The sequence below is a fragment of the Sprattus sprattus genome (assembly GCF_963457725.1).
Source record: "Sprattus sprattus genome assembly, chromosome: 1".
NCBI lineage: Eukaryota > Metazoa > Chordata > Actinopteri > Clupeiformes > Clupeidae > Sprattus > Sprattus sprattus.
Genome location: NC_137920.1, coordinates 64289240 through 64306554, shown reverse-complemented (window position 1 = coordinate 64306554; position 17315 = coordinate 64289240). Strand labels below are relative to the sequence as shown.

Sequence of the window (17315 nt, the reverse complement as noted above, 5' to 3'; positions counted from 1 at the left end):
AATAAAGATTAGATGCTATTCATGACATTTCAGTGTCATATAAGAAAGAAATGATAAAACATGACAACGTTTGCCTCTTGCAAAATTTATTTTTTGCAAATCAACAAGAAAATTGTTTTTTTTTAATACATGAAATCATAACATGCCGTGAACAGATTCGCTTATATGACACAAGAAGGCTTCATTAATGCTTCATAATATCCTTACGATAAATGCCCTAAATTCACGTTCAGGAAAGCGCCTTGAGACAATTTGACTCTTTTGGCGTTATATTAAAATAAATGGAAATAATTAGAATATCTGCTTCAGTGAATATGAATGTATACAACAGCTTACGCATGTATAGTAATGGACCACAATATTTAGTAAATACAAAAAAAGAACAAAAACTTAAAAACCCACCTCTTATCCATCACATTCCCTAATCTGTCTTCATTTGAACTACCTTGCCATATAACATTTCAAATACTTCATTTAAAATTCTGAAACAAATCTGAACAAAAACTTCCCTGAATCTCTTATGAGGCACTTCAATGCACTAAATAACTGTTTGAGAATATGGTATGCTCACAGGTAGGCTTAACAGGCTTCATAGTTACCCATTAATAGGAATGTAACAGACCAAATATAAGGTCTTTTATATTTCTGATATTCAGTGCAGGGCATATTAACATAAAGAAAGCATTGGTGCAATAGTTACGTATAAGGCTCAGTATATAAGTTTTGTTTTCCTTCATACAGACAACAACTATTTTGAACGGAACACAAAGGTTGAATGACTTGGTGAGTTGAAATAAAACACACATTAAAGTGCTTTGATTAAATACAATTTAAAATCACATGTTGACATAACACAGTTGTTAGTACTAATGTGTAATCACAACAAAGTTGTACTCTACAACCAGCTTTGCATAATAGTTGAAATGACAGACCCCTACAGTCACTTCAAAGGTTAAGGCCAATGAGGATTTCATAGTTTAGCCTGGTGGAAGATGGCCACTAGATGGCCAAAGTACATAGAGCAATGTTTACTTGATGTGAGATATAATCCAGGCTTCCACTTCCCTGCTAATCAGTCTAAGATTCTCTGTAAAAAGTAAAATAAAAAGTTGGTCAGTATTTGTATTCTATGTTTGTGTTATAACATAATGCAAACAAAATGACCCAAAACAAAGACAAATGTATCTAGGATCATTTATCTGACTCTCCTTACCTGGATGATGGCTGCAGCGATGACAACCAGAACGGCCAGTGCTACCATTTTAAAGGTCCTGACCACGGGGACATGCTTGAGAATGAAGAACCGAGCCCAGCCCAACTTGTCTGCAGTGTGGGGCGGGTAGCGCATGTTGTTTACCCCCTCCATCTTCAGCTGCTTGATAAGGCAGCCCCTCAGGTGGCTCAGCTGGTCAAAGCTGAACTTGCCGTGATAGGCACCAATTCCACTGTTTCCTGCAGGGGGCGACAGTGCTCATAGTTTTAACAGCATCCAGCTGACAGGTACTGTGGTGCTTGCAGTTTTTCTTACACATTGTGCAAGACACAAGATCTGATTCTGAGTCATCCCATTATGTTGGCCATTTTTGTATGCATGCTCGAATATAAAGCATCCATGCTTGTCACCAATTCTTACTTCTAATACATACTGTATAAGATTGACACTACAAGTCAAAGTGAATCTGAGACTCACCGACACCACCAAATGGCAAATCGTTGACAGAGAAGTGCACCAGACAGTCATTGGCGAGGAAACCACCACTGGAGGTCTCGTCTACGACTCGTTTTATTAACTGGGGAAAGAAAGGTTAGATTGATTTATTTATAAATCAGCATTCACAGTCTGTGGCAGATGTGCACAGAAAGTGCACGCTGTGTCTTTTAATTCTACACCGAGTGTACTTAACCTGCGGATGACTGTGAAATCAAGGCAAGGCACTGCCCTCTAACTGTACTGCATACATCAAACATGCAATCTGAATTACACCTGCTTTTAAAAGGTGGAAAATAGAGGTGTGCTGTCTTCAGACATATGGAATATGTTATCAGTCTCTCCCTGTGCATCTCCTCCCATAAGCTTTGACCGAAACTCCCACTTTTCATATGGTTATGAAAAGTGCAACTTGACATTCTGCACTCCTGCGTCAGGACAAGTGTTGTTTTAGCCATCTGTTAGCAGTCTGTAAATACCATGCCATGTTTTTGGATGCACATTGTGAAAAAATTATACCTAAAATGCGCACCAATGTATCAGTACATCTGCCCCTCTAAGTTGTGTCACCTTGTTGTCACCGGAGAACACATAGAGTGCAAGTGGCTTCTCCCGGTCATTGATGAACTCAATTGCACTGTCCAGACTATCCACAGTCAGGATGGGCAGTAAGGGTCCAAAGATTTCCTCCTGCATGACCTTGGCATCTGGCTTCACATCCCTCAGAACAGTGGGGGCTGAAAGACGGTGGAGGTGAAGAACAGGAAGAATTGTGTTTTCATTCGATCTCTCTACAGATGTTTTGTTTTTGTTGCAACTCAAGGTGCAGCAAGGATATTCACTTTAAATACTGTTCAACGTTTAGCCCGGAGGAGGAGTGGAAAAACACCAATTTCATTCTTTCATTTTCTGACATCTTTTCACATTCATCCCACATCTAAAGTGAGGGGCCTCATCTTTAATAGAAATGGTTGATGGAAAAACTATATATTGAAATGGCTGGGAAAAGCAATGCACAAAATGGCTGGTGATGCACGTGTTTGCTATTGCTGTAACAATGCTCTACCAGCTGTAGAGTCCATTTCCCTTCCAAATGAATCTCACTTCCCAGTGGTTAGAGGACTATGAATAATTCATCTTAATGCATACCTATGTAGCATTCAGCCTCATCATTGTCTCCTCCCATGGCTACTGTGCTGCCTTCAGTCATTGCCATAATTCGCTTGAAGTGGCGCTGGTTGATGATGCGGCCATAATCTGGGCAGGTTTTGGGGTTTTCTGTGTAGAATTCCTAAAAAAGGAAAGAGGCATGCAGTTGAATCTGACATACACATAATCAACGCCTCAAAACACAAACCTATTTAATACACACACTTACAAAGACATGAAAACGAAACTAATGTTGACAACCTGCACCCTGCTACCATAGTGCCAGGCTCGTGGGTATAGCGGTCAGAACACATACTCATCCGTCACACTCAGGTATAACTTGTAATGGTCTTTACCTGTACACTCTTCTTGATCTCCTGTATCACGCTGTCCTGAATGCTGGGGTCACACAGGATGTAGTCGGGGGCGATGCAGGTCTGGCCACAGTTAGTGTACTTCCCCCATGCAATGCGCCTGCATCACAAAGACAATGCAGTTCAGACACACCATACCTAATGGGGCCTTTTCCCACAATATTTTCCCCTTGATCTTCAGGTGACATATACATTGGTAAAAGGTGTCCAAACAACATAGTTTAAGGGCGTGAATTCTGAAGTTTCAGGCTGCATTCATATCCCTCTCTCACCGGCAGGCAACGGTGAGGTTGCAGTTTTTGTCAATGTAGCAGGGGCTCTTCCCTCCGAGCTCAAGGGTGACGGGCGTGAGGTGGTGAGAGGCAGCCTCCATCACGATCTTCCCCACGGCGCAGTTACCGGTATAGAAAACGTGGTCAAAGCGCTGCTTCAGCAGCTCCTGAGTCTCTGGGACACCTCCGGTCACTACAGGATACAGCTCCTGCGAAAAGGTAATGATGAGGCTAAATGGAGAAGAATAAGCCTGGCATTGTCATCTTCAACTGTGCGTAGAGTACGGTCCAGAATGCCTATTTTGATCCATCATTTGAGCTAGTAATGTCACTAATGCGCACAGACCAATATAAATTAAGTTGTATTTAGTAGCTAAAACTATTGTTGTCAGATTGACGCCAACGTGTATGTATACAATGTCAGATTTAATACAATCTGTAATTGATAACAAATTGCCATTCTCTGAAATTGTCATCACAGGAATGTATTGTGTGTCTTAATTCCAACATTTCTTTAACATTTTATAGCCAACCTAGTTGTATCATTGTTATAACTGATTACCCATCATAAAAATATATATATATATATATATATATATAAATATATCGATTGGATATGTTGATGCTATAATTACGCAGATTATTTCTCTGTAATCTTTTATCATGCCTGGCAATCGAACTGGAAAGAATTTTTATGGACACTCATATATTTATTTTCATTTTACAAACTGCTTTGTTTGTTTGGTTGTGAAAAGTCAGTCTGGGCAGATGCAAGGCATGCCAGGCCAGGGACAAGACAAACAGACACAGCTACTGCCCGTGGTAGTAATCATGTCAATCCTATCTTAAAGTGACAGTACAGCATTTATCAATATATCATCAAACAGCATCAGGTTGGCAACATTTTAACTGAATATTTTTAAAAAGATGCACGTTTACATACTCTACCCACCTCTAGGGCCAGTCTTGGGTTTGGTTTAACAAAATATTTCATAGTAAGGTTGGGTAAGTGTTAAGATTTTGAGATTCAAGTAGGCTTTGTGGACCCATGAAAAAACCTTTACTGCATACACCCGTGTGCATACGCATATTACCTTATCCACATAAAGGGGCAGGAGATCTTCCATGAGTTTAGCTGTGTGAGCGCTGACTTCTGAGGGCTTTATCACAGCAGCGTTACCTAAAAGACACAACATACAATACAATAACCCAGATTTTAAATCACTCTTTATACTTTTAGAGACATTAAGAGTGTACACAGGCAGTGCTTGCATTTAACTATGTAGTGCAAGCATTATCCCTGTAATGTGCTTCATGCTTTAGAATAATAAAGAATATAATAACATAAGTGTTGGTGATGTTGATAAACCAAGACAGGACTTTCTTCACCTATCAAATCGCTGTCTGCAGTATTAAGTGTAATTGGTTTGAGTAGCATAAAAACTAGAGCAAATCTTAGCATTGTTGACTTGGTTTATACCAATAAACGTTTATTGCGATTGTAGAGCTTGTGTAATCTCGATCAAACACAAATACTTCTGAGCTGGCTGGTGGGCAACAATCATTAACGTCTTCATAGATCTAACTACTGCTTTGAAATGTCTTCAATACCTTTCCGACCACAAAGGGTTGCACACTCTCTGGTATGCTGAGAAGGCAGAACAGCTGATTGTTGAAACAACTCTATACACTTGGGTTTATTTGATTTGGTTTGGTTTGGTTTGATAAGCACTGATAATTTTCAGAGCTCAAGCCAACAATATTCAGACTATTCAACTGCCCAAGACCACAGGAAAGTAGACCACCTCAATTGTCTTTTGCAATTTGCTCTCCGAATGCCAAATGGTATGACAACAGTTCACTGCTTTCACTCCATAAACAATGAAGAGTGGGAGCTTGTTGCTCTGTCTTTAGGAATGCTAATGACTGGGCCAACTACTCCCTGAGGTCATGGGGGTTTAAAGAGGTTTTCTAACCAACTTGAATAATTCAGAAACACCTTTTCAATGGACACCACATGTGGGGACGCCATCATACATATCAGCATGGCATATCTGCCTTGCTGATTTCTTAACCATAAATCCACTATTGCTCAAAAGCCCAATTCACCAACGGGGCACTATGTGCACAGGTCATGGACTGCTCTTTGCCCTATTTGTCAAGGAGTGTTACATTGAATGTCTGTTTGTGGTGGTGACTACAGTGTTTGGCTGTTTTCCATTCAGGAAAGGGTTGAACCTCAGAGCACCAAAGAGGTGGAGTAAACTTTGACCTCACACAGCAGTGTGCAGATTGATATTATATAACCTTCACTGATAAAGTGAGGAGAGGAGAATGGACTGAGGGGACCTTGGAATCTAGCTATTATCTTCATGTCAAACCAGCAAATGAATTCCTTGATAATGGATGCATTTGCTTTGTAAATTGGACAACTGGTAAGGTAAAGGTCATTTTTCTTGAATGCCCTATCGGTTTCCAGGTATTACAGTATAGTAAACATGTATTAAACACAATATCAAGGAAGGGGCAGAGCTCTACACATTGAATTTGTGCCTCTGTGCGCATTGATGCACAATGTGTGTGTACGTGTGTGTGTGTGTGTGTGTGTGTGTGTGTGTGTGTACCTGCTGCGATGGCCCCTATGAGGGGCTGTATGGTGACTGCCCAGGGGTAGTTCCAAGCCCCGATGATGAGCACAACCCCCAGGGGCTCGGGTTTAATATACACCTCGTCCGATATTGTCAGCAGGTTCTTGGAGACGTGACGAGGGGCAGCCCATTCCTTCAGCTTTCTCACTGCCAGCTGGATCTCTCCCTCCAGCCCCAGGGTTTCATACAGCGGGGTGCCATGTTCACTCTGCCAGGCCAAGCAGCAACAGTTACTTATGAGAGTTAAGGCTATTATGTCTCTCTCTTCACCCATTTCCTTCTCTTATACATCTTGATATCTGCTCCAGCAGTTGTATTTGCTCATTTTCAATCAAAATAAACTCAATATTATGTATAGTATAGTAATAGTATTGTACATATAAACCGTATATTTTGGTGCCCCAGAGCCTATTAAATATGCTTTTGGGCACCAAAATATACGGTTTATATACACAAAACTGTCCACAATGACATTATGAAAAGCCTCAAAATTGACAATAAAATATAATGTGTTCTCTAAAATATTGTCACAATATTCTCCCTAAACTCAAAATGCCACCCAACCTTGTTGAGGTCTTTCTTGAGAGCACCAGCAATGTCCTTCTTTCTCTCCACAAATAACCTCTCAAGGTTTTTGAGCTGCTGGATGCGGTACTCCAGAGGCTTCGACCTGCCAGTGCGGAAGGCCTTTCTGGCACGCTCCACAGCCAGCTGTTGCTTGGACATTCTGGGCTAAAGGAATCATGGAATAAAAGAAGACATTCAACAACACCATGTTACATTCATTTCTTCATAAGCTTCGTTGAGTGTCTGACGTGAGGGTGGTTATTTCTACAGGCTATATATCAGCATCCTAAAACAAGATTTTCTGAAGATTTTGAAGAACTAAATGGTATTGACGTTAAGGGATTCAATGCGGTAACACTGAGACAACTGACATTCACGTGGTTGTTTCCAACTAGTTTGGAAATACCTCTAGGGAACGTTTTCAAACGCGTCTCATCTACTTTCGACATCAATTACTGCAGCAGGAAACATGTATTAATGGAGCAATGTATTTTAACAGGTTGATTCGTTATGCCAATATGTAGGCTGATCTGGTAAATTTCCCTCTCTTCATTGTCAGTGAGAATTGACAACTTGTACGCATTAAAGAGGAATTAAGAAGTTGTGCCGTTATCGAATACAGTTCGTTTTCCTGTATTACAGTAAAAGCCTTCCCATACAAATATATTGCACTGTGACCAATAAGGACAAGGACGACCTTTTACATAGTAACCAACCTCAAACTTTGAGCCTCTAACGGATTCGTGATTAGAGATTTACAGAGCTCGCCAATTAAATATTTATGTTCTATGAATGTGTGCTCACCTTATGTTGTTCAGAACTGCAGATGTCCCGAGACAGGCAAGACGTCTGAGCCCAGAGTTTGAGCTAAGGCTGTTCGCGTACGTTGCAAAACAATCGAGACGGAATCCTGGAGTTCCGTTAACAAGGCTAGGCACAACCTACTGTAAAGTTGTCCATCCCCTTCAAAAGGTCAGCCATGTTTGATCAAGAGACGCGTAATGGTTGGTCAGTGAACACGTCAGTCAAACCGGCTTGTTTTGTTGAACACTTCAAAAACAGATTGGATTCTCGAACGATTGCCTTTTTGTCTTCTAAGCAGACTTACTGTCGAAAGAAAACCTGTAAACATATGTGGATAATAGCATAGGCAAGCTGCTTTTAACCAGAGTAGCTTAGTGTTGGTAATTAATCATTATTTTAAATTTGGTGTTTCTTTTTTATACTTTCCCTCTGCTGGTAACATTTATATTATAGGACGACAACGTTGGTAGGAGATGGTATAGGCTACCTATTTACAAGTTGTGTGTTAAGTTTTATGTATAACTTGTTAGATGTACTTATGTTTGTAAATGAGGAAGCCTCTTAGTCAAGAAACTCAGTCAGCAAATAAAAGCAGTGTCACACCTTGCCAGAACCTTTTTTGTTCGGATGTAGCTATAGCTCAGTTGATCTGATGGCTCAGGTGACGTGCTTTTTTAGTCATGATGTGCTATACTGGCAGCAGTAATCTGAGCAGCATTCAGCTGGTTATAGGTTCATCAATAGAATGTTTGGGAAACGTTACGTCTGATATGTAATTTCATCCCAAAGTGGAATGCATGGAAAGTCTGTATGTCTGTATGTATGTAGGCCTATGTAATGCATAATTGTTGTTGTTGTTATTATTCATTATTAATTATAATAATATGCTATATATTACTATATTTAATATTAGATCTGGGTAGGTTATGTATTCAAGGACATTTTTTTAGATAGATAAGGTCTCTCTCCATTTTGGTCAAAAATGTTACAAGACAACTCTGACTTAGCCCTAAAAAGAAGTTATCAGTTGTCAGATGGAGAGGAGACGGCTCAGTTCGAGTTGGCTGGAAATAAAACGAATCTGCTCACCTGACATGAAATGGAATGGCCCTGTCTCACTTCAGATGGACCGCTTGGCTTAGTGGTGTTTGCCTACTGAAGGGCGGGGCTGAGAACAGCGGTGAAGCCACGTCATTACCACCTGTGTGTTGAGCCCTCAGGAGTTAGAAAAGAGACAAAGGAGCCATTTGAAGATGGAGACGTCTACCATTTCTTCAATGCCATGTCACTTTATTGCATAAATACTTTGAGGATCATTATTAGTCTTTGCAATTGAAAAAAAAATATAATATTCTTGGGGAAGTCTTCTCTTGATATTTATGATGAAATCAACCATCATCTTTTGTTCAAATCCCATAGGAGTGCAAGTTCCCCACAACTGTGGACACCCCAAGTTCCTCCTTCGTACATGTACAAATTATTCATTTTAGAAATGTTCATTTATTTAACAGATCCAAAGCCACTTATCAAATAACAAATATATGGTCTTGCTGTTTAAGAACACAGAGCTAGGCCAGCTGAGTTACAAGCACTCCACTTTCTGATATTTTATTTTGCATGCCTTTTAGAACAAACAAAAACATGCAAAGGCCAATTTTTAAAGAAGGCACACCTAACTTTTGAGAAGTTTGCATTTCCTTTCCCTTTGTGGTTAAAGGTCTGCTTGAGCACAATGATACTGTAATATTTCACAACTCTTGAGTGCTCTTTCTCCTAGTGAGCTGAACTATTTGTGTGTGTTTTGATTGCCAAATATACATAATTGCCACTGAAAACTGAGTTGATCTGAGAATCTGGCATAGACACCTAAACTGAATGCAGGCCGAGTTGTGACAAAAAGTAGAGGTTCTACCAGGGGCGTAGCCACGTGGTGGCCAGGGGGGGCCACGGCCACCATTGGTCAGAGAATGGCCACGCTGACGCTTTAAAATAGTAGTTTTTGACAATCAAGTGCCACCCCAAATAAAAGACTTGCCAGAGCTGGCCCCCCCAGAATTTTTTTTCTGGCTACGCCCCTGGGTTCTACACATTTGTTTTCTCCTGTTATCTGCATGAAGTTATCATTACAGCAATAAGACTAAAGAGTGACGTCTGCCAGTAACACGATTTAACAGAAAAATGTCCTAAATATGATTACAACTTAAAATGAATTAAATGCGAGGATGAAATTGACACCCGGCCTTATTGTAGTGAGTCACTCACTGCACTTGCAGATTACCCAGAGGGTACTGGTTTACGTTTCCAAAAGTGTCATTGAGGAACCACTGTGGTAACCACGGAGAGAGTGTTCTAAAATGTATTCTCTATCATTTAGCCACGTAGTCGTTCACCTGCAGGAAACGCACCCCTAACCATTCAGAGATCACAACGTTTGAAATACGTGTGCTTCCCCCTAGTGGCTTAATAAGACCTGTAAATGCTCCCTCCACCTGGTAGATATCCTTCAGCTCTAGCTCTGAAGTTAAACTTGCACAGGTCTGTATTTCCGGGCTGTGTACTACTGACCATTGCTCTTTGTATAATATGATATAACACTATGTAAAAACAGAAGTGACCTAGGCAATGACATAGCTTAACTTCTGCATGAGGGGAGAGTCTCGGAGTAATGACTTAAACTATAACAGACGATTTGTAGGCTTTCATATTTTTATTCCAATTCACAGATTTTATTGGCAACAGTGAGAGACACTTGGATACATGTATTTTTTTCTGCTGTGCTCACTAAACCACAAACTTCATGTTAAACACACTCCTGCAAGAGTCTGGGTTTCAAAGCAAATTCCTTTTTGGCACTTAATGATGCATAGACTTAAAGGGTGATTAAATCTAACGCATATGTACAGAATTAGGAGGCACAGAATATAAAGGGTAATCAGACAACACTGACAAGCAACAATCTTCACAGCCGAGACCATAATAAAGCAATGTAATAATACAAAGAAACAAAAACACACACATTTTCCACAGACCAAACTCGTACATTCTGGGACAGTAGGCATTTCACATTTCACACACTGAGAAACTACATTTCACATATTGACATTTTTTTTTTATCAAACTACTGAAAAATTATGAAATAATTTAAGGATAAAGCTGACAAACAAGTAAAGACACATTTGCCAGAGATCAAACCCACAATTTTTTTCACAATGATAAAATAAGTGCTCATCCTAAGTTGCTGGTTGTTAAATGCTTAAACATAGCAAAACATCCTATTTTCAGTGTCTAGTTTATCAGTAATACATTCCTGTAATGTAAAGCTGATGGTAACCATCTTAGAACGTTTTACTTTAAGAACCCTGGGTGTCGATGAATTGCTTCCCTCTTTGTCAGAAAGATAAATATTTAGCAGTACGATGCCTGACCTGATGCGACTGCCTTCTGGTTGTAGTTAATAGGTCCTCCAGCTGTAGGGACAGACACAACTGTGACTACCAGTACAGCAAGACTGACTAACAACAGTTGCAGTAACAACAATAACAATGCAAACCATCTATTTAGGCAGCTTCACAGCTACCTCTGCTCAACATATCTTATCTGTCGACTTACCACTCTCCTGGTAAGGGGGAGGGGGTCCGTGCCCGTAGGATTGCCCCAGCATGGGTGCAGATGGCGGAGGGCGACCATCATAACCAGCAGGAGCTCCAGACCAGGACTGCACAGGCACAGGTTGGTACCCTGGATACTGCTGCAGAGGGGCAGGGTGCTGGGCTGAGGGGGCTGGGGTGTTGACCACCACTGTTGTATGAGTGTTAGTAGTCACCACCGCTGTAGAAAATAGAAGAAATTATAAATAAGAAGTATGGTTTACATGTCTATCCCGTGTGTGTGAACAACTCTACCTTTCTTAAAGTACGGTTTGAAAGTAACTGTGGCACTCAAACAACAGCACATTCCAGATATAAGTCAATGTGATTTATGTGAAGAAGCTGCTGTAACTGCAATTTCCCTTTAGGGATAACTACCTTTCAGTCAGTTCAACAGGACACATGTGGCTATGCTTGCCAGGTGGGACTTACGGCGGGGCTTCCGGCACATCTGATACAGGCAACAGCAGGGGCACACACAGCAGAAGACGATGAGACTGATGAGAATGACACCGACAACGACGACACCAATTATCAGGAACATGGGGAGGTCATGAAACTGCATTCTGTGCTCAAAAAAATGTCTAAGGGAACAAAACGTTTAATAACCACATGTTAGGTATTCTATTCTTCTGTTAAACACACACCACAGCACACACCAAGCCAGTGGAAAATGACTATGGCTGTGTCTGAAGAGTTTTCAAAAGTTGTATTACATTAATTATTAGCTACATTATTAGCTTACATGCAGGACATTTTTTACCGGGCCTAAAGCTGTAGTAAACACTGGATATTAATAATATCTGTACCATCTCCTAAAATGACAACGTATTATAACACAGAAGTATTAATAGTATTTCCCTTGGGCTTGCTTGGACAACAAATAGTTGATTGATGAGAAATCAACCAGGAATAGATTCAATGATTTCATGCTTGAAAAGTCACTGTAACTGTTATTACATGATTACAATTAGCATGTTAGACAAAACATTCTCATCTATATAAATCAGGAAAGGTAAAGGATAAATATGTATGTCAAGACACACTGTGTGGTTCAATTTTAAAAGTAAAAAAAAAGCATATGTAGTGAAAAACTTATGTGATCCCCTTCTAAACAGGCCAATCAGAGGCTGAGGTTGGTCTAAAAACACTCATGTTGACACTAGCATGTGATTCTATTTCCCTCCTCACTGTTTCACTTGCCTTTCCTCTTAAACTTCAGATATCTTTGTTTCACTTCCACTTTTTTAACAGAAATGCATTAAAGGACATTTTCATCCATTTTTTTTACCAGATCAAAAAATGCTTTCTATTTAAATGTCCTGAACTTGTTCACATAATCTGAGGCTATGTCTACACGGAGCCTGAATTGCCTGAATCCGGAAACATTTTTCCACTCGCTGCGCCATGGCAACCAATTCATTAAATTAAATAATGCCAGTCGTTGTTTTGACTGGTCTCAAAAATTAGGTCCAACTTGCTAAGTAAGACCACAAAAAAACTATCCACATGTACAACAGCAGCGCACTATCCCAATACAAACAACTATGCACGGTAGAAAAATTTAAGTCATGAAAAAGTCGCAAAAAGAGTGGGAAAAAGTAGAACAACAGAGAGCTGCTACAACAGGCTGCCCTCTGCAGCAGCGCCACGCCATACACATTTAATATGTTGTTGTTGTTATGAAGTGACGCAGCCAGGCTAATAAGGGTTTAGGCTGAGGTTGAAAGGCTTTCATGTGGGGCAATTAAGTCCAAGTGTGCGGATCAGGCGTCCACATGACCGCGGATTCACTAGCAGGTTCGAATCTAACCACTCTTTAGACCAGATTCAATAGGTTGCAGATTCAGTCACCCATTCGTGGTTCGTGTGGACGCAAGGCCGATCCAGCAACATTTCTTTCTGGATTCAGGCAATCTAGGCTCCATGTGGACGGGCCCTGAGATTGAGCTTGACCCAACCAGTGACCAACAAGCAGCTACTTTCAGCAAAGGCTACCAACCTTTTTTAAGGACAGAGTTCTTTTGTCTCTCAACATTCCACTCAGTACACAGTAACCATAACAAACTAATTTGAGACCTCAGGCCAGGCATTAAAGAACGGAGTGCCACTGAGTGCCAGTTTAAACTCAGTAGCAAAGTTGCCCTTTCTCCCTGACAGCTAAGAGCACTGTTGACGAAACTGTACCTCTAACTGCTATATCTGTCTTTACCTATAAAGTTTCAGTTATTCAATACAGTATGGGTAATTTACTTCCAAGCGCCATATTCTTATCACAACTCACTACACAAGATGGTGATATCTGATAGTATTGACTTGTTCCCATATGACACTTTGCAACAATGCTCATACATACTGCCAATTTACAGTCCATTCCTTCCTGTACCATTTTGCTTTTGTGTTGTTTTCCCACAAACAGGCAAGCCTTAATGCATAATACAATCGAATTCCTCTCATCCCCACCTATCAGTATAATCTATACTCATACTTGGGGCAGGCATCCTGGACATCTTCACTGAGACTAATGATGTGACATGGACACCAACTCGAGCAGGGAAGGAAATGGACAGCAGTATCTGTTTTTGCAGGTGCCACAGCAGGACTGTCCAAAGTCACAGACTTTAGGCCCTTCCATCCAGTAGCCATTAAAGTACCTCTTACAATTGTCAGCTAAAGAAACAAAGAATGAGATTTACTGCTGTATCTTTATGTAATGATGAATAAGAAACGTCACACTGTCTGCATTTTCTTCAGCTCAAATTAAATATCTAAAATTTAGCAAACCACAAGATGCCTGCAGATGATTCATTCCTTAAAGCAGAATGTATTAAGCTGCTCACAGACACGAACTGAATGCATTTAGAATTGTGTAAGAGTGGGGGGATCGGAAACTTACAGTAAATGGGCAATGAACAGTATGAGTGGCACCTAACCTACATCTCAGACATACCAATACTCCTATAAAGCAACCAAAAACACACCAAGTAACGAAATACAGCATGGTCCATTTCGTCCTCATTAACAACCTTCGCTTTAAGACAAAACATGAGCCAAATGAACCAAAACGAGCTCCTCACAACTTACCATCTGTCACCTGTAATAGTGTCCCAAAATACAACACCAGCACAAAGAGATACGACGTCATTGTCGAACCTAATGAACACCTTGCTTACAAATGGCTACAGCTATTTTATGTGAAACGATCACAGGTACATACTCATGGAAACGCAGAGAACACCTTGTTCGATAGACTACCCAGGCAGTTTAGTCCTTGACAAGACTAAGAAGACATAAACGATTGACACTGGAAATTTTCAGCCACCCCGACTTTGATCCAGCAGTAGGCAAAGCAGCTTTCCGTTGCCATGTCCCTCGCGTAACGACACCAGCGTGAGGAGAGGGGTTGGCTATGCCAGCTGCAGATTTTCCGAGTATCGTGTCTGATAGATTTACGTGTAACGCTACGTCCGTGGGCAGTGGATCTAGTAGCGTAGCACAGACTATTGCAACGTGCAAGGGGTATCGAAGCTCTTGCATTACGTAGGTAAGAGCACGACCCTTTTAAATTCTCTGATAAGAGACTTGGAGTTACTCCCATCATGATATGCGGTGGAATTGTGGGGTAGAATTGTGTGAATGTTCTAAGTTAGAATCGAATGTTCCTCCTTTTTGCGCCCAGCGTGTATGCCTATAATACCTGTGTCTTAGTTAGCATTATCGGTCCACCATAACTCTTTGTTTCTAACCAGCACACAGAGGATAAAACGAAGCGCACCTGTGAAGAAAGCAATCAGCGTGTGTTCAGAGCATTCTGAAAAGAGACTGAGGGACTGCTTCAGCTACACTTAAACACTTAAATGCAGCAACGCATAGGACTCTAAAATCACCATATGCACAGTTTCAGTTTCAGTTTGTTTATTTGTTGAAGAGGGACAGTACATTAATAAACATTAAAATGTAAACACAGAATATTGTTCCTCAGAAGACAATTTACATATATCCTAAACAGAAGCCATAGATACATGCTCAGGTCTGGCCCAGTCTTCGTGCCCACTCTGTAACACTTATATCTGGTGACCCTGATGCGTACGGGTATTTCTTGACATAACATGAAAGAAGCAAAAAGGACAGGCAAAAACTGGAGAACTACTTTAGAAGGAAAAAACCTTGAAGAATGTGGCAAGGTTTAGAACATGACAGTCAGACTAAAAAAACAGAGGACCCTGACCCGCTTGTGGCACTGTTTGGGGTTATACGGGAGGGACTGCAACTACCCTCAGGACCCTGGCCTTTGGTTTACTGTTGGTACGCCGTTCTATCTTGTTGAAGTGGAAAGAAGCTGCTCCACCCAAACACACCCACTGGGTCAAAGATATACTGTCTTTTCTCTCACTAGAGGAAATAAGATAGTCTCAGAGGATCAGTGAATACATCCTATAAGATCTGGAGCCCTTTTCTTGACATTGTCAGCACTTCAGACATAATTCAGGACTAGTCCTCTATAGTTGATGATTTACCTTACTGAGCACTGTGGCTTTTCTGATTTTGAACACATAAAGTTTGGTCAGTTTTTCTTTTCTTTTTTTATGTATTGGATCTTTGTGTGTTTGCAATGAGATGGAAAAATCAATTAAAAGATTTTTTTTTTGAAAAGCAGAAGAAGCGGGGAAGTGAACAGCTGTGAATCACTTGCTGACGAGTTGAACAACTTTTGTGCCCATGACCCCCCCCCCCCACATGGGTTTGTAAGTCGTTGAGCACAATAAATGCATGCAAGGCGGCGGGGGCCATGTGACATCTCCAGACATATCTTCTGGTCGTGTTGCTTCTCACATCCTCAACTTGCCCCCCGCCCTAATCACAGCCCCACCCTGCTTTAAAACCTCTATAATCATTCCTGTTCCCAAAAAATCTATAATATTCTACCTCAATGATTACAGACCAGTGGCTCTCACTCTAGTACTCATTAACTGTTTTAAGAGACTGGTAACAAATCACATACTGAGTATCATCCCAGAAACTCTAGACCCATCACAGTTTCCTATGGGACAAATAGATACAGTATACTGCCATCTGACTAGCCAAGCACTCAATCCTTACTGATCTGGAAAAAAAGGACAGCTATGCCTGAATGCCTGAATTGACTAGAACTTCTGTCTCATGGCCAAGCTGCACAACCTTGGCCTCTCTCCTGCGCTCTGCAACTGGACTTCCTCACTGGGGGACCCCAGTCTGTTTGTCTTGAATTATTGTATCATCATGAATACAGGCACTCCACAAGGCTGTTAACTCAACCCAATAGTGTTCACCCCGTTCATACATGACTGTATTGCTACCCAGCCAGATAATGTCATCATGAAATTTGCAGATGATGCAAAGGTCATTGGCCTGATCACTGGAGATGGGGACATCTATCAATAACACTGATGGCCTGGGGTTATACTGTTTCAAATAGGTGTTTTTGCACCTATTCTTCAGTACTGCCTGCCGGACTTCATGAGGTTGAAGATCTTGTGGGTTGGTTGAGTTGTATCCCTAACGACACTGCATTTCCAGCTACAGTGTAACGCTACTGTATAGTTGGACCAATATGCTCGACTCGAGAAAAAGAAGGAATCCAAATGATAAGGCTTTACTCATGGGAACAAACAGAAAGATTGCAGCGAACCAACGTGAACGCGGACATTATACAAACAACAACTGACAAAGAACTGAAGAGAATGAAGGGCTTAAATACACAAGACTTAAAACGTCATCATTCCATGAATTCAAAGCGATGTTACATGAAACAGTTTTCGTGTGAGGAAAATTGAAGTAGGAGAAATGTACAAATTAACATGTACTTTGAAGACAGGTGAGTGTACATTATTACAGAGTCACAGCAAAGGCCATAACATCTCTGGTGACAGCAGTCGTAGCCCGGCTACACTTGACCCCGAAAACTCAGATTGGAACATTTTTTTGGTGCAGAATATGAATAGACAAAATCGACATTAACAGAACACAATCCGGTGTCTTCCTCTAACTCAATTAGGCGGTAGTGGAACTGTTTTAAAAAAGCACATATTTACAGGGCAGGTAATCAATCCCCCACTCTCACTCGTGTCATAGGCTATTCATTAAGAATTATTGATGTAATCTATGCA

General features: G+C 40.8%; 2 protein-coding genes across 2 annotated transcripts; both read right to left on the bottom strand.

Moving 5' to 3' along the window:
• Nucleotides 1-85: 85 nt before the first annotated feature.
• aldh3a2b (aldehyde dehydrogenase 3 family, member A2b) lies at nucleotides 86-7632 on the bottom strand. Its single transcript, XM_080852530.1, has 11 exons — nucleotides 7523-7632; nucleotides 6716-6883; nucleotides 6128-6359; nucleotides 4598-4683; nucleotides 3504-3712; nucleotides 3214-3331; nucleotides 2858-2999; nucleotides 2279-2445; nucleotides 1691-1790; nucleotides 1214-1452; nucleotides 86-1087 (listed from the first exon to the last, which is right to left on the bottom strand). Exons 2-11 carry the CDS (start codon nucleotides 6875-6877, stop codon nucleotides 1073-1075), a joined length of 1470 nt encoding a protein of 489 aa, XP_080708656.1. The 5' UTR covers nucleotides 6878-6883; nucleotides 7523-7632; the 3' UTR covers nucleotides 86-1072.
• Nucleotides 7633-10258: 2626 nt separating this feature from the next.
• Nucleotides 10259-14535, bottom strand: LOC308360785 (protein shisa-5-like). Its single transcript, XM_080832913.1, has 4 exons — nucleotides 14387-14535; nucleotides 11602-11753; nucleotides 11132-11350; nucleotides 10259-10989 (listed from the first exon to the last, which is right to left on the bottom strand). The coding sequence occupies exons 2-4, from the start codon at nucleotides 11732-11734 to the stop codon at nucleotides 10928-10930; spliced, it is 414 nt and encodes a 137-aa protein (XP_080689039.1). The 5' UTR covers nucleotides 11735-11753; nucleotides 14387-14535; the 3' UTR covers nucleotides 10259-10927.
• Between the last annotated feature and the right edge of the window lie 2780 nt (nucleotides 14536-17315).

Coding starts and splice junctions, on each gene's coding strand:
- aldh3a2b (XM_080852530.1), bottom strand. CDS start 6,877: ATGTCCAAGCAACAGCTGGCTGTGGAGCGTGCCAGAAAGGCCTTCCGC. Junction 3,332..3,503: donor AACCTCACCGTTGCCTGCCG/GTGAGAGAGGGA, acceptor TTTGTGATGCAG/GCGCATTGCATGGGGGAAGT. Junction 2,446..2,857: donor TGAGGCTGAATGCTACATAG/GTATGCATTAAG, acceptor ACCGTCTTTCAG/CCCCCACTGTTCTGAGGGAT.
- LOC308360785 (XM_080832913.1), bottom strand. CDS start 11,734: ATGCAGTTTCATGACCTCCCCATGTTCCTGATAATTGGTGTCGTCGTT. Junction 11,351..11,601: donor GATGTGCCGGAAGCCCCGCC/GTAAGTCCCACC, acceptor TATTTTCTACAG/CGGTGGTGACTACTAACACT. Junction 10,990..11,131: donor TCCCCCTTACCAGGAGAGTG/GTAAGTCGACAG, acceptor CTGTCCCTACAG/CTGGAGGACCTATTAACTAC.